We start from the raw sequence: 25,202 nt of genomic DNA on the forward strand, positions 1-25,202 counted from the left end.
CAGTAACAAAATAAATGGCAACAAAAATATAGACGACAGCATAAATCAAGAAACTTTACAAAATTCTGGATTTTTGCAGAATTAATAAAAAAGGGAAAAAAAACACGTAGCTTCATCTTTTGTCTAATCTTTTGCGCTGGAAGCTCACAAAAATTATAATTTTTTCCATTACAAATTTTGGCTGAACTATATTTATCCTCGATTAGTTGATCAAGAATGGAGATAATAGAGATCAAAATACTTTTAAAAAAAAATCAAAAAAAAAAAAAAAAAAAGACTAATTAATAACTGACGTACAAACATACATAAGAAAAATAACGATGGATGATGCTATAAAAACAATAACACTATGTACACACAAGAAAAAAAAAAAAAAAAAAACTGAGTGAAAAATTTTCAAATGTAATTTTAACTTATCGATCCCAATGACATTTATCAAATGTACAATTATTTCAGAATTTCCTGATAATAACATTAGCAAAAATTATTGCTCAGAAGACTTCCATAGCCTGAAAGGTATGAAAGACTATACAACACACCTTTGTTAGTTAGAATGCGAAAGAAGTACGACAGAGAGAACCTGAATAACAATTATTACTCATGAACTTTTTGATTCATTCTCCTTCGATAAATGTCTCGAACTATCCCTGGTGCACGTGGTGTAGCTTCCTCATCACTATCAGAATCACCACCACCTGCTGCTCGTCTCTTCCTTTGCGTAGCAGCTGATTGTTGTTGTTGATATTCACTTGATGCCAAGATCTAAACTGCGTTCCAAATTTTAATAAAATACTTAATATCTTCGATAAAATATAAAATGTTAACTAACCTTAAACTATCAAATCAGAAGCAGAGAGATAAAAAGAAGAAAAAGACAAAACAACTCACAACATTAGGATCAGTAGTAGTATTTAATAATTGATAAAATTCTTTTTTGATATCTTCTACTCGATGCATTCCAAACATGGTACCATTTTCTAGTTTCACTTTAGGATCCACTGATGGTGCTAAAAAAAGCAAAACTATTTTACAGATAATAATAATAATAATAACTAAATGATTATTAAATAAAACAATCATTTAAGAATATGTTAAAGAAATTTGGTGAGTTTGAAAAAAACATACGTCCACTTTGACTGAACTTCGTTAGACTTTCCATAAGTAAATCTACTGAAACGAACGGACCATTGAAACACCATGGCGGTGGTAACATCTGCATCAACTGAGCCGCCGCAGTCGGTGGCGGAAAAACACCTTTTAAAAAAATGAACTCAACAACTTTCCATATAGATTTTACATATTAATGCAAATTAAAAAAGAAAAAAAATGGAAAAAAATACACATAAAAAAATGAAACCAGAGCATACCACCAGGAACGGGATGATAACTGCCATTTGTATTCAGTTTTGGTTTGAAAGGTATCATCTGATCTGTATCCGGTCTTGGATAACCAGAAATTTCTAAACTTACACCACCACCCATTACAACCGATGGTCCACCTACACCTGCAGTTGGTCTTACTACATTTTGCCCTGAAACAAAAACTGTGAAATTTCAAATACATTATGAAAAAAATGATACAATCATTAACCAAGAAAAACAAACCATTTGTTTGAGCACCATTTGATAGCAAAGAAGCCGTCCCTGAAACCGATGCGCGTCCAATCAATGATGAACCTTGTCCCAGTTTTTTCTGCAGGTGTCATAGAATTCAGAACTTCAAATTTATGAAAAAAAAAAAAAAAAACCCAGCAAAATATCTACGATTAACAAGGAGTTAATTAAATTAATAGTGATAACCAATGGAATCCTAAAATTCCTAACAATTTCATATTTATTCTATTGATGCACACTATAAGGTGAATCTAGTGCAGTTTTCCTAATTGAAAATTGAAAATTCTTTCGTAAAACATCCATGAAAGATTCTTTTATCTATTATATTTGTCTAAAGTCCTAAAGAAATTACATTTGATCTGTGGAAATTCAATATTATATATATAAAGCCAACAAGTAATCTTATGAACTTCCAAAGTGATTTCATAAAATTTCTTCGGTTTTTAGTATTTTCTTTCCAACCATAATATGATTACGGCAAACCAACATGTGTATCTCTACCAGTAAAATAGATCAAGAACATTGGAATATTGACAAAGCTTATAAAGATTATAATTTTCATTACATAACTTATTGAACTACAATAAAATTTGAGTCTAAAAACATCTGTAGGATAAAAAATTTAACTAGATAATTTGTTTGCTACTTACCGAATAACCCATCAATCGTAACTGATCACTAGTACACGGCACTAAATCCAAAAATTTGTATCGATCAATTAACAGTAGCGTTTGCATTTCACCATATTGTTCATTTAGCGCTTCACGTCGCCTCTGATCAACTTTTAAAATACTCGATAAATCACCAACATGCGATTCAAATTCAAGATAACGGTCCCAAATTTCACTAGAAAAACAGGATTATTGGACTTAGACCAAGTAGTTTAAATACAAACTTTCAATATCGAAAAAAAAAAAAAGACTAACATCGATTTTTCAGGTGTCATGGATTCCGAAGTTAATATTCGTTCAAAAACAACACGTGTATTGTTATCCTCTGAAATAATTGAACAAATAAAGTTCGGAAATTTGAAATGAATTAGAAAAAACTACAAAAAAAAAAAATACTACAAATATAAATTTCGACATGAAAAACACTCGAAAAAAATTATAAATTAAAACAGAAACGAGAGAAAAGAAACTTAACAAAAAAGAATACAATAACTAAATGTAAGAGAAGAGAACGTAAAACATAATAAATGTCTTTAACTTTTTGCTAGAAAAACTAGGGTTACCATTTAAGTGTGACAGAAAATCGACGTAAGCAAGAGCATATTCTGGTTCATCGCCATATTTTTTTAGTCCCATATCAAAAACTCTTATCGCAATATCCGTATCCTTAAAAGTAACAAATAATAAAACTAATTTTCACCTAATGCAACTCATACAGAAATATATGTAAAGTTTTAATGCTTTGGAATACCAGGAAGAGTATAAAGAAGATCAGCCTGTCAAAACAAACTTTAATACTACAAAGACAGAGGCTATTAAAGAGAATATAAAAATTAAGAACCTTGCTACAATAATATTCCATTAGTGCAGATGCAACAAAAATGTGAAATTTGCAACGTGAGTCTTGACGAGCACGTTTGAAAATAGCACGTGCATACTGTACACCTTCGGTTCGTCTCACGAATTTCATTAATTGTATATAAGCCTGAATTTTAAAATGATCAAATAAAACGTGTAAAATCTATGTATTTTTATAATTTGTACAACCTTTTTTTTTACTACAACATAACCCTTAGGTTAAAAAAACGAAATTTTTCCGGTACAGAATGTATGATATAGTATGCTGAGATGTGAAATAAAGCTTACAATTTTAGACAACAAATGCTAAAACTAGCACTAGCAATGAATAGAATGTTAGCAATTACCAAAGTAGGATCAGCTGTTTCAATGGCTAGAAGTCGGTCGTAAATCTTCTTCACATTATCAAATTTCATACGCTCTTCTTCATAATCTGCATATGCAAAAAACAAAAGCTGGCTTTCCTTTAAAAGACCACCAATTGCACGTTCGAATAATTCTGAAAAAAAAAAAAACAGAAATATAAAAAAAGAAAAAATGCGGTAAAACTTAAAGCACAATAAAACATCCTTACTAGAATTCACAAATGCATATTTTCCACTCTAAAATCATTTCAAAATCAACGAATTATCGGAAATTAATAATTACTATATGTAAATTTACTTCAACTAAGGTACCATGGAGAATGACTAGTGAAAAAAATATATGTATAAAACGAATATATAGCAGTTTTATCTTGACCTTGAATCGATAATTAAGAAATCAAATTTTCAAAATTCACAAAATGTATGAACTAACGAATAATATCAGTGTTCATTGTAGCTGCTAATTTCACATCACCCTTTTCTGCTAAAACAGCTGCAGCTTGTTGCTGGAACAATGAGGCTTCATACCACATATCGGGATAGTAACCAAGACACAGAAGAGCTTGTTCGTAAGCGTATATTACTAAAATGCAAAGTAAATACATTATTAAATAGCATAAATCTGTAACGGTATCAATCCTAATATTCATATAATAGATTAATATCAGTTTATTTTAATTTTAAGTTCAAATTATTAAAGTTTATAATTACCTCTTTTAGCAAAATATGCATATTCTTCTGTACCCAAAGGATTAGTTTTTTCCCACTGTATATACTTTCGCCACATATCTAGCTGAAAAATAAAGAAACTTTTTATGACAAATTTTTTCCTTGTAATTTCTTAATAAAATGGCAAAAAAAAGGAACTTTGTGAAAATCAAAATCTAGAAATCAAAGACAGAAATTAAAAAAAATCTAAACCTGTTTCATTTCTGCAGCAGTTCCTCGTGGTGGAACACTTACAGCTTGTCGATTTAACCCCCTTGTGACTTGCTCTAACGATTTTGAAATGCGCTTAGCAATTTGATATTCCTTATTCCGCTCAGCTATCAATTTCTCCGCTAATGTAGCATTAACGCTCTGGAATTTTAAAAAAATCATTGAAAAATACAAAAAGAATGTGAAAAAAAAAGAACCAAAGTTTACTGTTTGCAAAGTAACAAAGTTTCTTCCAATTGACAGTTTCTTCCTTCCAATTTATTTTTATTTTGCTCAACAAATTGCAAATTCGCTTCTGCTTTCGTCATGCAAATCATAGTTGATAAAAGATACAACAAATTCACTGGATAACACACAAGAATTCTTTAACTTTTACCTTTTCGTAAGCACAATATTCTGCCCATAACTGTTCAATATTAACCATTGGAGTGACAACACCACGCTGATATACTTTACGAACAGCTGAAATTCGCTGATTCTCTGCATACTGACCAACTGTGGGCCTACAATGCGTATAAATAATTTTCAACAACCATAAAGAATTAAAATTTTAATTTTCCTAAAATAATTAATATAAAAAGTTTAAAAAAAAAGAAGACCGATAAAACTTACGCAGATTTAAGAAAAGAAAGATAATCAGAATAAATTGAATATGAATGCATATCAAGACCAATTTTGTCCAAAGCAAATTCATATGCTTGTGCCATTTTCTCCCTAAAATAGGACCCGATCTCGAAGACTACGAATTAAATACGAGACTCACATCGACTACCGTAGTAGTGAAGTTAGATAACAAACAAATGACAAATAACAATTAGCTTAAGTTTCCTTAAATAATAATCAGCCTCAGTCTCTTTAAAGAATTACGATAAAACTACTTGAGTAAATATCAAACAATTACAAAACATTTAATAACACCGTTTTAATAAAAAGCAATTTCCGGCAATTTCCACCATTTTATTCAATTTATAATCTTAAAGAGAAGTTGAAAGTTGAAGAGCGTTTATGATTAATGGCTACATGATATATGTTATATATAACATATTAGCTGAATCAAAAGAAATGAATATGCCAAACCTGAAAGAGGAGAGATGTCCTTTGGTCTCCCGTACATAGAAAACATAACACTTCCAGAGATCGATGTTGAGAACATGAATAAGACAACGACCAAATAACTGAAAGGAAAAGAAATATTCTCAGAAATGACATCAACGATTGACTAGTAATAAACATATGGATTTTAAGCTGTACAAAAAGTTCTAATCTAAGCATGATAGTTCAATCAAATTTCATATTACCAAAAATACTACTAATTACAGTTTATTACGCGCTACATTATCTAATGATGGTACATCAATGCAAGCTGAACACAAATGTCCAATGTCAACATTCTGCAAATCATGACTATTACGATAATACTCCTTAACAGTTAATCTAATTCGTGTTACTCAGCACATCACAACACTTACAAGCTTCAAATCTCGAGGAGTATATTTTGAATGATGGCTCTCACAAAAAAAAAAAAAAAAAATCAAAATGAAACTAAGGTCCAAAAAAACTAATCGAACATTCAGTGTAATGCGTCCTCTTTCAACCTTCTAACTTCATGCAATCATTCATCTTAACAATTTACAAGTTTTTTAAGATTTCAAACCAAAAAAAACTTAACAAAGAATTCAAACTTACTGATTCCACATTTTCGTAATTTTTGCCACGAAGCTGAAATTTAAGTATATGAAATTTCCTTCTGCTAATAAAAAGTAAAACAGTAAAAAAAAAAGGAAAAAAAAAAAGTTGGAGGTAGAGATCTTACCTGTTAAGGAATTCATATAAAACCGGCCTATCACATGCATTACGTAAAAAGTAATGTCATGAACAGCTATGATAAATGCGAAGAAACACATCATGTCATGTTTTAGATTAATTCAATCAAATAATAACACATACTTAATCATAAAATTTACGACTAAATTTCCCTGTGAAATTTCCAAAATAATGTAATTCATCAATAATTTCGTAATTTGTTAAAAATATAAGCTCAACATTGTGCAACAAGGAGAAAGATGTATCAAAGAATTTCATAGTTCAATCTGGAAATTTGGGAGTATGGAGCTTCAGTTAGCAAAAGTTCTATTCTATTATTTGAGCAAGAAATCATTAATTTCCTAAAATGTATGTGCCTAGACTTTCTTCAAAAAAATAGAAAAAGAAGAGACTTGTTTGAATAATTGTTATTGTTTTCAATTAGTGTATTACTGTTACCGTAAAACGATTTCTCAAAATTCACACCATGGGCATGGGAACATCCAAATTTCCAGTCTGATACTCCACCCCTCTCTCTGTTATCTCTGTCCCTGGTTCTTTTCGTATAATTTCATACGCCCAAAAAAAAAAAAAAAAGATGTAGTGTGAAACAAAGTGAATTTTGAAAAATGATGATTAGTTGCAATGTGGAAGAGATCATATCTGTTGTATATTCTTTATTCTCTGGTGGGAAAAATTTAAGAAGAAGAAGGAGAAAGGACAAATGCAATCAGAATTATGCATTTTATTACTGCTGAGTCACTTTCTTGAGTAAAAATTTTTATTTCGTTCGGGATGATGGCAAAAAATTCATGCAGCAGTAGTAATACATTTGATACTTGTTCAAAACATAGACTAAAGATAGAGTATGTCATTTCCTAATTCACACTTTTTGTTCTCAGTTTCACAGTATTCCCATGTCTGTTTACACGAAGAAGGAGAAGAAGAGCGAGCACCACTGCGCGCTGCAAAATTGCAAAACAAATAAAAATGATGGTATTCAATTGATGGAAACTTGTTGCTGCTACACTCATAATGGTATATCAAATGTCCTCCATGTTCATGATTTATGGAATCATGATTTTAATGAACAAAAATGATTAACAATCAATCCTTGAATGCATATTTTACGAAATTTTATACTGAATTTCTTCGGTATTTGCTTTGGAGCTTCCTCCCTCCCTACTCTCTCCCCTCACTCCCATTGTGTTTCGCTTGCAAATATTTTTAGCTGAAATGATTGTAATGAGTAAATGCAAGTTCAAATATGGCTTCTCGACAAATGGGTTAGGTAATAAAAGCTAAAAATTTTGAAGCAAATCAAAACCTTCAGCAGAACTTACTTCATGATCTATGTATGCTTTCCAGTAACGGCCAGCATTCGGAAACTGCTTCACTAATTTCTCGTAAAACGAACGCACCTGATCAATTGGTCTAGCCTGAAATTCCAAAAATTGTAGGCTTTTTTTGAGTATCATAGTACCCCTCTAACCTGCTTTTTGCCCATTTGAATAAAAGCAGAGAATAAGCAAGTTTATTTCAAAGAAAAATTGTTTCAAAGAGTTCCATCTTTCAAATGTATTCTCGTCATCTAGATCTATGAAGAAACAAAGGAAGTTCAGTGCAAACAATTCAAACTATTTCTAGTGTAAAATGATGATAATTATAAAAATATTCCAGTTCAATTAATCTTCACTACTTTTTACTAAACAAAAGTGTCTCCCCAAATGATACCAAAGTATAATTCAAAAAAAAAAAAAAAAAATTGGTCACAATTATTCCGAAAAGTTTACTTTTAAATGGAATATGTTATAACGTTAACTGGCCTATTCCCTTACTTTAATACTGAAGATTTAATAAAACTGAGATATAGTTATCCTAACTTATGTACCACTTACTACTACTAAAATTTACTCGTTCGTTAAACTAATCAAATTGAGAGTTTACGTTAAACCGAACATCTTCCCACATATAGCATCTGATATAACAAATACCTGTGACTCTCGCAGCAAAAGATTCCAGGCATCGACATCAAAAGGATTAAGTTCAATCCGACGTTCGGGACTTACAATCGAAAGCGAACTCATCGATGACTTAAAATGAATGGAAAAATCATCAAATATTTTAGTTCATGAATTAAACAAACAACATGAATCACTTTGCAGTTTTTAGTTCTACTCACCATACAATACAGTCTAATCACCATCAAGGTATTTTTGATCAAACAATTCTCCTGACTAACTGAAGAAGATACCAGTGAATTAATCAGAAAATATTCCAATCAACTTAAATAAATTTAGAACGTATTCTAGATCATAGAACGATCAACTTTATGGATTGTTCAGATGTAAAAAATTTGAAAAAAAAAAAGAAAAGAAGACAAATCGCTTATTTAAATTCAGGCGTACTTACATAAATATAACAATAAATAATTTTTTTTCCTATTCTAACCTTCTAACACTCTCAATCTCTAATTAATATTAAATCACAATGATTCTACTACTATTTCCTAGGCCCTTCATTTCATTTCCCTTTTGTCCTCCTCATCCATTCCTATAATTTCTCCCCTGAAACGATTATTGTCCTCAAATCTGATGCATTTTCTAACTTTCATATCCATCAATTCATCTCATTCATTCTGATCCCTAATCTCTCTCAAGTCTGTATAATATCTCATTGCTCTCAATCCCTAATCTATAATATCTCGTGATCTTATCAATCTCTGACTCTCTCAAGTATACACACTATCATATCCAAATAAAGAAAGTTTGACACAATTCTACGAACAATGAAAACAACAAAAAACGCATCAGCTCAAACCGAAATGATTACACAAGTTGTCAACTTTTCGTGTTGGGAGTTAAAACCACAATAAAAGCTTCATATGACATCTGAAAGACACTAAGTTACAATAATTAAATTAAAAATTAAATTATAACACATTAGGTATGTATTCATTGATTTACATTGCATTAAAATTTAGATTCAAATTAAAATTCTAAATATCTCATTCTAATTTTAAATTGACTAATCAATTCAGCTTGACTTTAAAGATATGATTTTATTTTGTTTCATAAGAATTGTTCATTTGCATTTTAAAAATATTAGAACATTAAATTCTTTGTAACATACTATAAACGGATAAAGTATTCTATGAATATATGATATTATGAAAAGATCTATGGAATTTATTAAATCAGATATTAGGATAAGATGCCAAAAATATTGTATGAGTAATATCTTAAACTAATGTTTTAAATAATATTGAAGTGTAAGAAATAAATTCAGTTTTGGGTATAAAAAAGATAATTACACGTAAATAGTCGAATATTGGATTACAAACGCATAAATAGTTTCACTCAACTAACTAAAAATATAAGACGTATATGAGACGTGTAATTGCGTATACAGACTGTGTCAAATCAATATATCAGGTGGCTATCATATGTTGTATCTTTTTTTTTCGGGATATCTCGGGAATGAGTTGTTAATGACTCGTCGTCCAGGTGTATTGACATTTATTTGGCGTAATTTTTTGGATTCGCTTGATCGGAAACGATTCCAGAAGACTTTCGTTGGTAATGATGAACAAGGTAACAAATACTACGAATTAACTAAATCTCGACGAATTGTTAACAGGTCAGTAGTGTTGGCGGTGTTGGTGGATTTTTTTTTTCAAATATCGAAACTTTACTTAGGAATTTTGCTTTATTTAGTTTTTTTTTTTTTGAAGAAAAGATGAAATAACGCTGTCATCTTCATTATAGTGGTGTGAAACTACAGGTTATTTCGGTTGATAAAATAACATTCTGATGAGTTCCAATTGTAATTAAATCGCATTAAGTTATGGAATAAATTTCAAGTTATGGATTCATTTTCAATAAAATATAAAATGAGTGGAATAGATTGTGTGGTGAGTTATAACAGATTATGTAGTGAGCTTGAGTAATAAGTCAGACGGGTAGCTGCAGTCATTTCCAGATAAAAATTCTTCAAAAGTTCAGTAGACATATACTGACAGAAAAAATAAATTAATTAAAAATTTTCGCCTTGTCTAGTGCGCGGAATCGATTGTACAAATTTTAATAATTTTTCAAGATTAGAATTACACAATATGATATTACAACAGTAATTAGGCTTTAAATCAATGTGACATGGAGGTATATAATTAATTTCGTATACATTTCTGCTCTTCGTTTTTACAGCATAATAAACATTACAGGGGTTTTGTTCCAGCAAATACGTCATCTCAGGTGCCATCACCAGAATGGCTAACATGGCTACGAGGAATACGGAAATTGCCACCTACAGAAGAAGAAATCTTGGCGAATAAGCAAGCTAGAGAAGAGGTTTATGATTAAAATTTTCATTCAGTTGTTTGCAATGTAGATAAAGTTTTTCTTCAAAATTCTAATTAATTTTTCAGTCAGCAGATGGGATAAGATTGGTAATTTTATTTTCATAAGTCTTTAGCTACAACCGTTATATGATTATGTGATAAACTATTCTATATACAATTTTCGTTTTATTTTCTTTATTGTTATTATTTTAACTAATTATCCAAGCAGCTGTCTTGTATTTTTGTACTTGACAACCAGGAGAATTACATATTTTATGGTTATCAATATTCAGTAATCTTGCAGGTGGTAGAGAAGATGAAAAAACTAGAACAGGATAGAAGGAACGAAATTCCAGCTAATGAATCAAAAAAGATACCTTACATAGAATCGACAACGATATCGGACGATTTCGATTCACAACCTAGAGGTTTTCCACGTTACGTGGACTACGATAAAAAACAGCCAGAAATGTCATGATTGTATTTTTGTTTCTTAGAAATTTTTTTGTTTGAAAAGTTCTTGAGCAAGTTATTCTAAAATTCGAATCTGAATTATTTAAATTATGAAGGATTCAGCAAACTTTTAAAATTTTTAAATCCAGGATTAGAAATGGGTTATCACTTTTCCCATCTGATGTTGTTGAGCCATTAGTGCACTTCAATTAATGTAGGGATGATTAATGTAGAAGAAATTTAAGACCAGCATTATAAGAGTTCTTAGTACTTCTACATTTCTATTTGTGAACTGCATTTTTATTCCGTCGAATTAAATGAATAGCTGAAAAGTGTACTGTTTGCCAATCTTTATCATGAATTAATTTATTTTGTTTGTTAGCTTTCTTGTACATTGCTTCATAGTTACTACACATTTTTCTGGAATACACCTTTTTGAAAGTTTGATTTTTGTCTGATGAATATCGGAATGACTATCATTACTTCATCTCGTATAAAGCTGAAAACAGTTGCTTTGATTAGCTAGTAAGTTTGGTAAACTGATGCGATTGATCTCGGGAAGACATTCTTGGCTATAAACTGTGGTGTGTGTTGACGAATTTCTTGTGTAAAGCGGTTAAGCAGTATAACATTCACCTGTGAGGCTTGACAGAATAAGCAATATGCAGTCTATAGCTTTTTCTAGATGAGCGCAAAATTGTGCCATGCATTATTAGCACGCCGATTATTTTCTGGTATCTCCAGCACAAAGAACCGATTTTATGAGGTAATCATAAAATTGAAAAAAAAAAAAAAAAAAAGATTATGAAGTAATCATGATATTAAATATCCACTTTTAAAGGCATAAAGTGCTTTAGGTTGTAAAGAGAATGATTTTTTAACAAATATTTTGGTTAAATCAAGTGATTTTTCATTAGCGAAAATTTTAAACTCTATTGCTTACAGGAAGCGCGAGTTGTATTTAAGCCTGTGGAAGAAGTTTATAACATATATCTTGATAAACACTGTTTAGTTACACCAAAACGGAACCCAGTAAAGGTTTGGTTTTCTTGCAAAATATTGTTGTGTTTTTTTCCAATAATGACATAAAATTAATCAAGTGTATTCCTTTTTTTTTTTTTTGTCATATGTCATTCAATAAGAAGCGTGAAGGTAAAAGCCATCTGTTTGCTTTTTCAGATATATTCTGAAGCGCTTGCACTTGCTGTAGCGCAGGAGTGGAATATGCAGACGAATGAATTAAGGGTAAACTTAATGAGGCTCACAGGCTTGATTTTCACAGCCACCGATAATCCAATGTCATTGCAGAAGTATGCATTTTTTTTTTTTTTGAAAGCTATATTACCTTACTAATTTTTGTGGAAGTGAGGATTCAGGGTGAGAATTTGTTCTCACTCTGAATTAGTATAGCAATAAGGAAATTAGCTTAGTATGCTGTTCATATTTGCATAAATATGTTGCAGTTAATGTTAACTTAATCTTTAATGTAACTGTTCATAAATTGCTCCTGAACTGATTGTTTAAGACTATTATGTCGAAATAGCATAAAATTAATTTATATAATTCAAAAGATAAGCAGTACGCTCTATTTATCTTTGTTGAATGATTTAGTTCATATTTTCAGATCTGATCTTTTATCACAAGTGCTCCAATTCCTGGATAAAGATACAGTTCTATATCGACTGGAAGAAAACAGTAATTTACTACACCTGGAAGAGACAAATTGGAATCCTGTAGTTGAATGGGTAAACTGGGAGTATGGTTTGTCAGTGAAACCGAGTTATTCAATAGTTGAAGGCTGGTTGAATTTTTTAAATGTTTCATGTTTGTTTTAATGAAGTAGCTAATTTTGCCGTTAAATGACGGTCATCGTGAATTTTTGAGAGTTAATTGTTTAGCACTTTTTCATTATGTTAACAGCAGAACTTGTTAAATTGCATGCAGAAATTCTGAATTCGCAGAAACTTTTGAGAGTTATCCTATCCTTATGAATGATTATTGTAGTATCTTTCAGAAGCTGTGATTGACAATAATTCTCGAGTTCGTTTGGCAAATCAGCTATCAGATTACAATTTTCTACAACTGGTCGGTTTACAATATGCTACTGAAGCGCTCAAATCTGTGTTTCTCACCTTGGCAACCGTATCCTCTCGTTTGGATATTGATGAAGCCGTTGAGCTAGCACTTCTTGAACAGAAATACCAAAGTGATGTTTGGGGAAAGGTTGATAATTCTAGATTGTATATCAGTTTTTGTCCAAAAAAATACTCTCGACCTTTTTTTTTGGCGGAAGCATGATTGTCTATTACTGAAAATAAGCAACTTATGCGTAATGGCGAAGCGATAAAAATAATTGCAGGTTGAATGGGCACATGATATTGAACGAGAAGAGCTGATTTCACGATTATCGGCCGGTGTGTTGTTAGTACATTTGGGTGATTTTGAACTAGGATACGAAGCAGAATCTCAAAAAAATGAAATTGTGAAGAATAATAAAGAAGTGGTCTAAAGTTTTTTCGATTGCTGCAGAATCCATTGATTTGAAATTTTCGATTATATGTAGCTTTAACATAGATAGCACTAATTTCTTCATTTTATATATGTTAGTCGTTTAAGTATTAATAGGGTAGAAGATACTGTGAGTATAAATAATCAAAGACTGATTTGAAACGAAGGTTTTAAACGTTCATTTGAAGGGATAATACTTAGATGCTTGACGTGTGGTAATCATTTTGCTTAAATGTCTGGTGCTCAATTTGTCTCCGGAGAATTATTTGATAACTCTCCATTTGTCATATGGGATCATTGATGATCATTTTTGTTTTGTTGTCTTACCTGTTTTGATATGTAATTGTTAATGATTACATCTAATATTTAATTTGATAAAATGTTTATCACCAAAGTTAATGCATTCATTGTTTGATGTGTTTAAAATTCATCATTTATCTCGCTGATATTCATTAAATTTTTTCTTTTTTGACTATATACTATTTATTATTAAAAATTGAAAACGGGTGCTTCTTATGTGTTTTCTTCTAATTTCGTTAATTTTCATCATAATTAAATCATAGTTGTAATCTGAAGGTTAGAAATTTTTGAAAAATTGAGAAGCAAAGGAGAGAAAATGCAGAGAGTATGAATAGTGGTAAAAGAAAAAAAGCTATAAATGTGTTACTTTAATGTGGCCAAAGGTTAAGTTACTTCACTTAGGTTTAGTTTGTAATTTGTTTTCATAATGTTTGTTCATCTTTGTGTATCTCTGTGTATGTGTATGTCTAAGTTGTTTATTTGTTTGTATGTATGTGTGTGTGTGTGTGTATGTGTGTATGTGTATGTGTGCATGTGTATGTGTGTGTGTGTGTGTGTGTGTGTGTGTGTGTGTGTGTGTGTGTGTGTGTGTGTGTGTGTGTGTGTGTGTGTGTGTGTGTGTGTGTCTGTGTATGTGTATGTCTAAGTTGTTTATTTGTTTGTATGTGTGTGTGTGTGTGTGTGTGTGTGTGTGTCATTTGCATCCAGTTGCTGTCAACATTGACTGTTTTCATGTTTTCATTCTTAGTTTTTTAACTTTTGTGAAAAATTCTCAAATGTTGCAACTTCTTTCACATTGCTTTTATTTGTCAAGGAGTGGTTTTTTTTTTCTAATATAGAATTCATGGATATGATTAAAGTAATCATTCGAAAGTAAGTGATAATATAGAGAGTAGTTCGATAATGAAGAATTAGAATTTTCTACTTAATATTTATGAGGTTTGTGATACTGTTATGCATTTACTTTCAGAGATAGCAATTCTAAGAGCAGTGATAAAGAAAGGAAGGGGAATCGAGATAAAAGAAGACGATTATTGTTAATGTGATGGCATTTTTTATGATAATTTTCCAATAAGCTATGAATGAGTGTTTAAATTCTTTAAATTGTCATTTGTAAAGTTTTAGTTCATAATAAACAATTTAGTTTAGCATAGTATAGGTAAAGAAGCATAGGTGAAAAAAAAAAAAAAAAACTATCTCTCACAACAAATGGGCTGAATATCAGAAATGAAAGTACGATTACTTTAGTTTTACTTCACTCGCTAGTAATTTAGTCGAGAATTTTTACACATTCCTGAGTAACCTTGCTAGTATTTTTTTCGGTTTTTCGTTGATGATTAAAATGAATTAAGATTATTCGTAGGTTTACTGATATAATATGAAGATTATTATTCATACGTTTACTGATATAATAATATAATGTACTAAAATCTATATCGTATTAGAGTTAGCTTATTTTGATAGTATTTCATTTTTTTTTTTTTTTTTTCAAGGAAATTAATATTGAGCGTATCTAGCATGCGTGAATATTCTTAGGAGGTTTTTGTTTTTGTTTTTAATAAAAATTAGCGAAATGTAAATTGTTGATAAACACATTAAATGTATTATTATATGCTACAAATTGTTTTTTTTATAATATATTTTGACGTTGCACTCAGATTCATTTCCAAAAATGAATTTAAATTGTAAATATATATATATATTTGATTTTTTTTTTTTTTTATATTTTACTTTATATATATATATATGAATTAGAGTTATATGTGAGAGTTAAATGTTTAGCATTCAGTGTGTGTATATGTCTGTGCTTTACAAATTATACAAACAATGAGAGAGAAAAGTATGAGTGAGAAATGGTGATTGATTAGACTTGAAGATCCATTAAAAGTATGTTAAATTGTTCTCTTCAGTTTGCTTAAGTTTCCACTTATACTTTTTTTTTTTAATAGTTTTCTACACTTGTAGTTTAAAATTTTCTTTTTTTCAAAAAAAAAAAGAAAATGTCAAAACTTATCTGCATTTTTGAATATAACAAAAGATTAATTATCAGAGGATTTTGGATACAAAAGAAGAATTGATGTCAGTGCTTTAGTTGTAAGAGAAAGAAGTTTGCTTATTTTCTTGATATAGTAGGGATAAATTTTTTGAATACTAATGGCAATAACAATTTTTGATTTGACAAATAATTACTAGCATTTTGATTGGAAGGGTTTATATTTTCATTGCTAATTAACGTTTTTTTTTTTTTTTTCTTTTCATTTCTATTTATATTATATTTGTTATTGATATATTTGTAGAGTTATCAACAATGTCACTACGTCGAGTAACATTTAGTGGACGATTTGCACAAAATGAAAGTAATGCAGAAGAATCAAGAACTATGATTATTGCTAAAGGACTTTTTGCTTTAACAGTCGATGTTGGAATTGCATTAGCTGTAGCATTTTATGCATTAAATATGTTTGTTGGCAAACTTGTTATACCATATGAACGTGGTTTCTACTGTTATGAGGTAAATTTTTTCTTTTTTAAATTTGCAGAAATGAAAAATTTCTCATTATTTGTACTTGCTATATTACTCATATATTTTACTCACAATTAATGAGTAAAAAATATGAGGAAACAATGTGCTATGTTTTTGTTTTTTGAATAGTTTGAGAAAGTTAAATTTACATCCGAAAAATAACATTAATTAGTGAGTAGTTAGGTAAAGAATTATTTTTTTAATAGACCAATTTTTTTCATTAATTTTCTTTCTTTTTTTTTTGTTGAATTTCTGTGTTAAGTTCTTTATTTGTTGCTACGTCTAGTATTGTGAATATCTAATGTATTTGTGATTTAACTTTGGACTATTCCACATTTTTGTTTTTTTTTTTATAACCTCTTTTGTTGTAATTGTTAAAATGGATTTAAATTTGCGAAAAGAAGAGAGAAATCCTACAAAGATTGGAGCATATACTAAGAGATATATTGAAGTGCAAATATAAGTTAGTCGGTGTTGCAAAAAAATACTAAACATATTCTTGAAATAGCATATCTCATATGAAATTTTTGTAAGGTAGTGAATTGCTGCAAATTGAGTTCTCTTCAAATTTTCATGTAATCAGAAATAGTAATAATATTAACAATAACATTATTGAAATTAATAGTTGTGACAAATTTTGACTTTAACAGCATCGCTTAATGTTTGTTTTTCTTCCAGGTACCACATATTAGTAATCCATTTCGTCCAAATACCATATCAACAAAACATTTGCTAGCTGTATCCATTGCTTCACCACTTTTCATCATCCTATTAGTAGAAGCTGTAGTATTTGTAATATCTGATGGTCGAAATAAATTGCGCAAATATTTTCACTTTACCACATCAATCTATCTCATGTATATTGTTTCATTTGTTATTGCAACATTTATAATGGAGGTATTCTTTTTTCTTTCTAATATTTTCATTTCTTTACCTTTATTTATACATAATTCAATGTTCTCATATCGTCCTAATATGTCTTGCACTGATTTGAAAGTTTGAAAATTAAAATACATTCAAATACTAACTCTAAAAACTAATAATCTTTTTTTACGAAGGATAAAGATGAATTTTCTATATTTCCAGGTGCTGAAGTGCGCATTTGCTCGATTAAGGCCACACTATTTAAGTGTTTGCCAACCGAACTGGAAGGAAATCAACTGTACCGATCCAAATGCTTATATCGAAAGTAAGTGTTATTTGTTTTCAGTTTAAGCTAGATTAGTTTGAAGTTGAATGCTATAGTAAAATATTATGAGGAAAAAGAATGAGAGATAAAGCTTTACATAGTGAAAGTAAAAGTAGGTTAGAAAAAAAATTCAGTTTTGACAGATTAGAAAATTTTGATAGGTTTAGTTCAAATTTTTAAAAGAATAAATCTCCAATATATGTTTTAACTTTCTACTACTAAAGTAAGCAATATGTGAATGTGAGTAACAAGCTGAGCGGAAAATATTATAAATGGAATTTTTCGAGGTAGTATGACTTAATTTTAATAAGAAATTATGAAATTTGTAAGTGTGAATTGTTTATTTGTAGGTGTAAATTGTTTGGGAACGAATATGCATCGAATTCGTATCGGACGTCAAAGTTTTCCAAGTGGCCATACATCAGCTGCTGTATTGCTCTTTTTATTCTTTTATTTTTACCTGAAAGGTATGCTACCAAAAAATGTTGTCTAATGGCAAGAAGTTTTATCTAAGCGATATACATATATTAATTATAATAATTTGTAATGATAATGTAATGATAATTAGAAAATATATACTAATTATTTCGTATGATAAACGATATATGTGTTATATTTGTTGGTTCAGAAGAATTCATTAATGATTTTAAATACGAAAAGGTATAAATGAGGACGATATGTTATTTCCAACGAGCTTCTTTTTGTTGAAATATTTAATAAAATTCTCATTTTTTTTAGTATTTCTCTTAAAATCCTTGCTTTCTCAGTTTTCATTCGTTTTATTTTCATTTATCATTTTTTTTGAAAATACTATTTAACTGTTTAAGATAACATTTTTAAATGTATTATTTACTATTCATTTTTTTTTTTTTTATTTCTCAAAAGAAATTTTGCATTAAAGAAAGCGAATATTGTTTTAAGCTTTCATTCTTATAAAGTTGAATTAATCAATTTATTTATTTATTTTTTTATTTGTTCAGGTATTGTTGATGCTACTGGCAATAAATTGTTACGAGTAATCCGTTTTACGGTGCTAATTATAAGTGGTACATGGACAATAGTGGTAATGGTAACTCGCATAACTGATTATTGGCATTATCCGACGGATGTTTTAGGTGGAATAATATTAGCTCTTTCATGCGCGTATATTTTTATTCGGAAGACACACTCTTCATTGGTTTATCAGAATCGTTTGTTGGAAAATATGCATAATTCATAAAAATTTGATTTTTTTTTTTCTTTCCGTCATGTTTTGTTGTTATAAATTTAAAAGGAAAGAAAAGACTATCCGGTTCTTGTATATCATGTTTTGCCTTTATTTTTTTAGAATTTAATTGCTCGCCTATCACTTGTAGCTTTGAATCTCATATTTTATCAATATTAAGTGTAATTCTTGAATGTTTCAAAATCAAATTCTGTTTACATATCAAGACTGGCTGCTAATTTTCTTATATAGCAAAATCTAAATTGAAGCTTTATTTTGTACATATCGATAAATTTATTTTCAAAGAATTGTTAGTGCTAAAATGGAGTTTGATATGAATAATATAATATATACTATATGCGATCATTGGCGACCAATGTTTTTTCTTTTTTTTGTTTTCCAATTTTCTTGGTTTTTTTTTTTTTTTTTTTCTGTTATGTAATTTAGATTTTTGTTATATTTGATATTTCCTCATTTGATATCATATTTTGATGCTTTTCTGAATATGAAGTATTCTTCAGGTTGTTAATTTTAATTGGAACTGGTTGTTATACACTTATTATTTCTATTACTATCATTATCATTTAGCTATGTCAACATGCTTATATCTCAAATTTATTTTATACTTGGAATAGGTTGATAAATTTTCTGTTTTCTTTTTTGAAGGTATATCTACCAACAATAGAAATGACATGTTTTTTTTTTAATTAAAATATATCGCTTTCCTGAGTTTAAATCAACATTTAAATTGAATTACAGTTGTAACTTTGCTACTCACAAGATGATTGATAATTTCTTAGAGGAAAGAATTTTATGAGGGCCTGGAAATCAAAATTAAAGTTTAGATTAGAGCCAAATTCCTTCTCTCATGAAATTCATGGATTCTTAGGATCATCCAAGATATAATGGAAATGCTGAACAGTGAATTATTCGGCTCGATAAAATTTTAAGTGAAATCGGATTCTTGAAATTCCATTTTTTTAGTTAGGGAAGTATATGTGTGAAAATTTAAAATTTTCCTCATCTCTTTTAGTTGTAATTTAGTGAAAATAGTGAGCATCACCAAAATTTTTGCCTATTTATTAAGTTGCCGGAAGTTTTGTTTATTCATTTCAAAAATCATAAGTTTTTCCTGGAGATTCGAAGTACAGTTTCAAATTATTTTGCCTTGTATTAGGAGAAGATAACCTTTATTAAATTACTTGCTTTCCAAACCTAGAGTTGAAAACTTGGAAAGAACCTGAAAAAATGATTTGTATGATGTGATTCTATTTGAACTATATCTTTTGAAACAATTATTCTACATTAATTCAGGTAATACCTGTGCACTGGATGGCCTGTTTTGATCCGGATGAACTTGCCGATTTTATCAGATATCAATGCATTATTAATGCTGATGATAATGGTCTATGTAAGAAGATATTGCGACCACCGGCAAGGTATAACAAAAAAATTAAATTTTCCTTTTATTCGTTTTGAAAAATGTATTTTATTTAATGAATATTAACTGTAGCTGAAGAGAGTAATTGCTTTTTCTAATGAAACTTTTCTTGATTTTATTTGTTTGAGTTTACGTTTCTACCATTTTTTTTTTTTTTTTTTTTAAATGGAATGTTTGCTCTTGTATTTTTAGTTAGTTAAGTATGAATATGTAACTTTATATTCATTTTTGAATGTGAAATAAGTAAAAATGATGAAAATAGTGGACTAAGTTAAATTATTATTCATGTATAAGATTTCAAATTGGTTTCAGAAAAGCAAAACCTGGTGGTTTACCATTGAATTTTCGTTCTACAGATGATTCTGATACGAGTAGTGAGGAACACTCTCCATGCTATTTGGTCTGTTGAGATTACCTCTCTTCATTTGCAACAAAATTTGGATAAATAAAATCAAATTAAATTTACAAACTTGCCGGTTTTTTTTTCTTTTCAGGCTACTCCTGATTACCAGTCAACTTACGAACTATTACAGGAACGATTACGTTCTAGAATTCAGGAAAATGACCTATCAGTTCAAAGTGATGAAAATAAAGAGATGAAAAATGATGCAGTTAAAACACAACTGAGTACATCAGATTTGGAATTTTTTCAATGTGATGATAGATCGTGTAGTTCGTCACCACTTCCTGCGAAAAAATCCATTATTGGATTGTAAGCTGTTCCTATTTAATCATACTTAAGAGTTATTTTTAACTTGGAAATTAATTTTTGCTTTTAGACTTTTGGAGAAAACAGATTTTGTAATCAGATCTGATCTTGCAGCTTATGCAAGGTTTGCTGCATCGGTAAGTATCGTTTCTAAACTTGACTTTTTTTTTTACCTGGAAATATTCGTATTTCAAAAATATGAGAAACAGTAGATCATAATTATTAGCTTTGTAATAAATTAAAAAATTTTCTTGACGTGTCTGTTATTCGTGCAATATTATTAGTATTGCATTGAACATTGCAAAGTATAAAATGTTTTCTTTACCAATAAGCTTTTTTTTTTAGAAATGGACAAATAATTTAGCTATAAAATAAATTTCGTTCTTTTTTTTTTTTTTTTTTTTTTATAGCTAATTGAGTTGATCAGAAAAATTTTCCAAACTCCTTTGGTTGATTTGAATTAGAGGTAAACAAAAAACAGTTTAGTGGAATAAATAGATATGTATCGATTACTGCATAGTATCATCATCTATTATTTGAAAATATTATATTTGTTTTTAGGATATCAAAAATGGTCGAAAACTATTAGTTTTCTACCCTTTTGCCGAATCTGAACCAGGCAGTAGTAAATGTTTTTCATTAATTATCTATGCTCAGTGCGAAATTTGCATTTCTGATCTTGTTGGTTTATGTTGCTATGAATATGCACGGATTCGAAGGACGAATAGTATTGAGTATGCATTTCGGCCTTTATTAATTAGCATGAAAATTATTAATTGATTAACATTGATTCGTAAAATCTGTTTCAAACAAACTTTATTTCATCATAAAGTGTGCTTTTTTTGAATTTTGTCAAATACTACTTTACTAATTTATCATCAGAAGTTCTAGCTACTAGTAAATTAGCATTAATATAGCGCGAAAAGCTAAAATAACCTATTTTATTCCGTTTTTAATCCCTGTTAATGTATGTTTTTGAAATATTTGAGGTTTTATGCTTCAACAATAAATATGAGATTCTTAATAGAAAAAACTATGAGTATAGTATCATAAAGTGCACATTAACAAAAGTATGAAGTTTTTTTTTTTCTTTTTTTTTTGCATGATCTGAATTTGTTGTTGTTTTCAAAAGTTAAGAAATTAAATGAGTCATCTATTTAGAAATTTATATTTATAAAATTAATGTTTCTTTATTTTCAGATCAGTTACGCAATATCATTTATTGATGGCTGAAGAAAATGGTGAAGTGGATCGAGACTTACCGGCAGTTGATGGTCATCGTTTATTAAATGAACTTGGCGCATGTTGGTCAACGGTTGCTCTAGAGAAACGACAGAGTCTTAATTATTTGGGATTAACAAATGTTGTTGTGTCAGTTCTGTTGTCGCGTTTTTTTTTTTTTTTTTCTTTTTTCTTTTTTGGAGTAATCAGTGGAGACTGATACCTTCCTGATGTTTGATTTAGAGGCAAATACAATTCAGGTATACCATAAGTGGTAAACAATATGAATTTTCAATGGATTCATTGGATGTACCCTTGCAATGGCTTCGTGATCAGGCTATCAAGAGACGTATAGAGGATGAGGGTCAAGATTTCATGAGTGATTGCCCAGCTTGTGAGATATTTCATTCATTTTACTTTATTATAATTGTATATTTATTCGTATTTTTTATGAAATAGAATTGTTTATTTAGTGCTAGCACTTATGTTTTCTAACTTAACTTTAATTAGAATTCTGATCTTATTTGAAATGAATTCTATTTTACAAAAGTTGGAAGAAGTAAATTTGTGTTCAATTCAATTTAAGTGCAAGAATATGTTTTGGAAACTATGAAGCAACCTAATGTTGTGCTTGATCTCAATAAGCCAATATCCAGTACGGCTTCATTGGAATTTCTACTGCTGCGCATAAACAGTTTGTTTTGTTCCCATTGTTTATTATCCTCTTAATTTTTGAAAATGATGCATATGTGTATTTTTTGTTTATGTAACGGTTTTGTTTTTAAACAAAAATCTATTCTAGGCTCTAGAGGTGATTTTGCTCCAACATGTAGTTCAAGTCTTAGTCAGGAACATAGTTCAATTTCAAAAATTGAGGAACATTTGATAAGCTCATTACCAGAACGACGGAAGTGCTCTGGTAAATTTTAAATTTATTTAATTTTACGATACACGCTAATGTTGAATAATTCTTTCTTAAAAAGTAAAAAAAAAATTAAAAGAAATATTTTGAAAGTTGGTTCTCTTGTTGAAAATCTCTAGTTTAATTGAAATTCAATTTTAATCTTGAATTTATTATTCGACTCTTTACAATTCAATCTGTAAATGATACAGTAGAATACTACGACACCATTTCAGCATCAGATAGCGATATCAAAGATTCACTAGATAATTCGATTGCATCTTATTCAGTAGAGAAGATACATCGATATAAGCCGAAATGGAATGCTTTATTAAGTAAAAGTTACTCGTATTTATTACTTTGTATCTCCTACGTTTTCTTTTTATAATACTTATGATTTATCATTTATTAAAGGACATCTAAAAAGTTATGCTTTTTTTTTTATGTTTTTTTTGTTTTATGAAATTATCTTATTCGTCGCGAAAACAATTCATGATTTATTAGAAGTTATTTTATCTAAGTTTTAACGGTTGTTCTTTCTTTTATTTTTTTTTTCTTATATCACATTTCTCTATTTTTGTGTAAATTAATTTAATACAACTATAAAAAAAGAACTACTTCATGGGATGTCATTTTTCTTTGTTATAGCTATTCAAAAGAATGGTTTTGAATTAGGACCAAGCCATATGGATCGAATAAGAACACGAAATTCCATATTTTTACATTCTTCTATGAAAACTTTGTACGTAGCATGGGATTACGTTGGTGGAGTTGAAATCACTGATCACTCAAATTGTAATTTTACGGTTTTTGTTATTTAAAAATCTAGTACTATTATTATTTTGCCTAAGTTTTAATCTTCGTTTCCCTTCTTAAAAAAAGAACAAAAGTTTAATGAATTCACAGAGGGATTTAATCTTATTTGACAACATATGTATTGAAGGTTCATTTTAAGAACATACAAATTATATGTTGCATAGTTTGTCTTATCACTCAATGATATCTGTTCAAGAGCTCTGACAATTCTTGTTTTCTTTTTAATCTATGTTTCATTTCATTTCTTAATTCTTTTTATTTGCAGCAAAACGAGGAATAAGGATTGTTTGGTTATCATATCCAGCAATAAATCAATCAGAAGCACTACAAACAAGCAAATTAAGTAGTAGCATGCAACATTCAGCATTAAGTTGCGAATCAGATATATTAACTGAAAATTATGAATTATCAAAGCGAAAGGTTAGTGATATTCATTGGCAATTATTGAATTTTCATTGAATCCATATTGTAGTTCATTTAATGTTTTACTGTGTTTTGATTTTTGCTAAGAGTTAAGAGTTAATTAATTTTATTAGCTTTTTTCTTCAACTATTTTTAGCCTTACGATGATGCATGTTGGAAAATATTGCAGTTGGAGGCAGATGTTGATGATGCTTGGAGTATAGCAGAAAAGGTTTAAATTTCAATTTCTTTTTGAATGATAATATGACTAGTGCTAACAATAATTTATTGTCTGATAAAATGTTTTACTAATAATAGAAGTAAGTGATAATTTTATTGATATAGCATCTAAATCATTGGACAATTTGTAAACCATTTGATTTCAAATTTAAACAAATAAATTTAAATACTGTTAAATTTATTACTCTAAAAAATGTGGAGCTTTTTGATATCCTACAAATTCTTGCAGATAAATACCATAATCGATAATATAAATTCAACAGTTCGCCAAATTTACAAATATTCAAATGGTGGAATTAAGAAGCCAAAAAAAGCAGCTACAAAAGCATTTAGTAGTATCCCTGACATACAATTCAAAAGACAAAATAGTTCTGTTAGTCCTGCAATTCGCACAGTATCCCAGTTAACTTCCACAATGACAAATGCAATTCCGCTACTGTTGAAGCTATTGTCGAAACATAATTAAATTAACCATGTGATTGATGTTATTATGAAGGATACAATTTAAACTTTTTAGGTAAATTTTAGGTTTTGGAATATGCGAAAAGCATTTTTAATTTATAAACACTTTTCTTTCGTTTACTATAAAGCTATGTTGTATTGTACAGTATTGTTTAAATAGTTTACTGTTTATGAACTATTTCATCTAGAAATGGAATTCTGGCGTTTTCTGAATTTTCAATCTCTAAATTGTTAATTCTGATG

At 29.1% G+C, this 25,202-nt stretch overlaps 5 protein-coding genes across 5 annotated transcripts; 4 read left to right on the plus strand and 1 right to left on the minus strand.

The window, feature by feature from the left end:
* Positions 1 to 594: 594 nt before the first annotated feature.
* Positions 595 to 8,337, minus strand: Bma-suf-1 (Suppressor of forked protein, putative; the record flags this gene model as incomplete). The annotated part of the gene is made up of 20 exons (XM_043079382.1): positions 595 to 762; positions 889 to 1,007; positions 1,126 to 1,254; positions 1,368 to 1,532; positions 1,606 to 1,693; positions 2,265 to 2,460; positions 2,541 to 2,610; positions 2,849 to 2,951; positions 3,127 to 3,270; positions 3,491 to 3,642; positions 3,942 to 4,091; positions 4,220 to 4,301; positions 4,430 to 4,588; positions 4,824 to 4,950; positions 5,060 to 5,161; positions 5,525 to 5,622; positions 6,134 to 6,166; positions 7,159 to 7,215; positions 7,594 to 7,689; positions 8,245 to 8,337. The coding sequence occupies 20 exons, from the start codon at positions 8,335 to 8,337 to the stop codon at positions 595 to 597; spliced, it is 2,331 nt and encodes a 776-aa protein (XP_042935316.1).
* A 1,403-nt stretch (positions 8,338 to 9,740) lies between these two features.
* On the plus strand, positions 9,741 to 11,067 carry Bm7317 (NADH:ubiquinone oxidoreductase 17.2 kD subunit family protein; the record flags this gene model as incomplete). Its single annotated transcript, XM_001895143.2, has 3 exons — positions 9,741 to 9,889; positions 10,473 to 10,599; positions 10,894 to 11,067. The coding sequence occupies 3 exons, from the start codon at positions 9,741 to 9,743 to the stop codon at positions 11,065 to 11,067; spliced, it is 450 nt and encodes a 149-aa protein (XP_001895178.1).
* A 660-nt stretch (positions 11,068 to 11,727) lies between these two features.
* Bm7316 (ATP synthase mitochondrial F1 complex assembly factor 2, putative) lies at positions 11,728 to 13,551 on the plus strand (the record flags this gene model as incomplete). Its single annotated transcript, XM_043079383.1, has 6 exons — positions 11,728 to 11,808; positions 11,988 to 12,080; positions 12,222 to 12,352; positions 12,667 to 12,839; positions 13,057 to 13,265; positions 13,402 to 13,551. The coding sequence occupies 6 exons, from the start codon at positions 11,728 to 11,730 to the stop codon at positions 13,549 to 13,551; spliced, it is 837 nt and encodes a 278-aa protein (XP_042935317.1).
* Positions 13,552 to 16,158: 2,607 nt separating this feature from the next.
* Positions 16,159 to 18,782, plus strand: Bma-plpp-1.3 (Uncharacterized protein; the record flags this gene model as incomplete). The annotated part of the gene is made up of 5 exons (XM_043079384.1): positions 16,159 to 16,362; positions 17,053 to 17,271; positions 17,461 to 17,563; positions 17,914 to 18,030; positions 18,544 to 18,782. 5 exons carry the CDS (start codon positions 16,159 to 16,161, stop codon positions 18,780 to 18,782), a joined length of 882 nt encoding a protein of 293 aa, XP_042935318.1.
* A 1,317-nt stretch (positions 18,783 to 20,099) lies between these two features.
* Bma-sinh-1 (PAP2 superfamily protein) lies at positions 20,100 to 24,963 on the plus strand (the record flags this gene model as incomplete). Its single annotated transcript, XM_043079385.1, has 14 exons — positions 20,100 to 20,206; positions 20,521 to 20,608; positions 20,703 to 20,920; positions 20,988 to 21,054; positions 21,479 to 21,651; positions 22,118 to 22,288; positions 22,399 to 22,532; positions 22,725 to 22,832; positions 22,941 to 23,057; positions 23,276 to 23,374; positions 23,688 to 23,834; positions 24,121 to 24,275; positions 24,415 to 24,489; positions 24,727 to 24,963. The coding sequence occupies 14 exons, from the start codon at positions 20,100 to 20,102 to the stop codon at positions 24,961 to 24,963; spliced, it is 1,896 nt and encodes a 631-aa protein (XP_042935319.1).
* Positions 24,964 to 25,202: the final 239 nt, after the last annotated feature.

Source organism: Brugia malayi, assembly GCF_000002995.4.
Source record: "Brugia malayi strain FR3 genome assembly, contig: Bm_v4_Chr2_contig_001, whole genome shotgun sequence".
Lineage (NCBI taxonomy): Eukaryota > Metazoa > Nematoda > Chromadorea > Rhabditida > Onchocercidae > Brugia > Brugia malayi.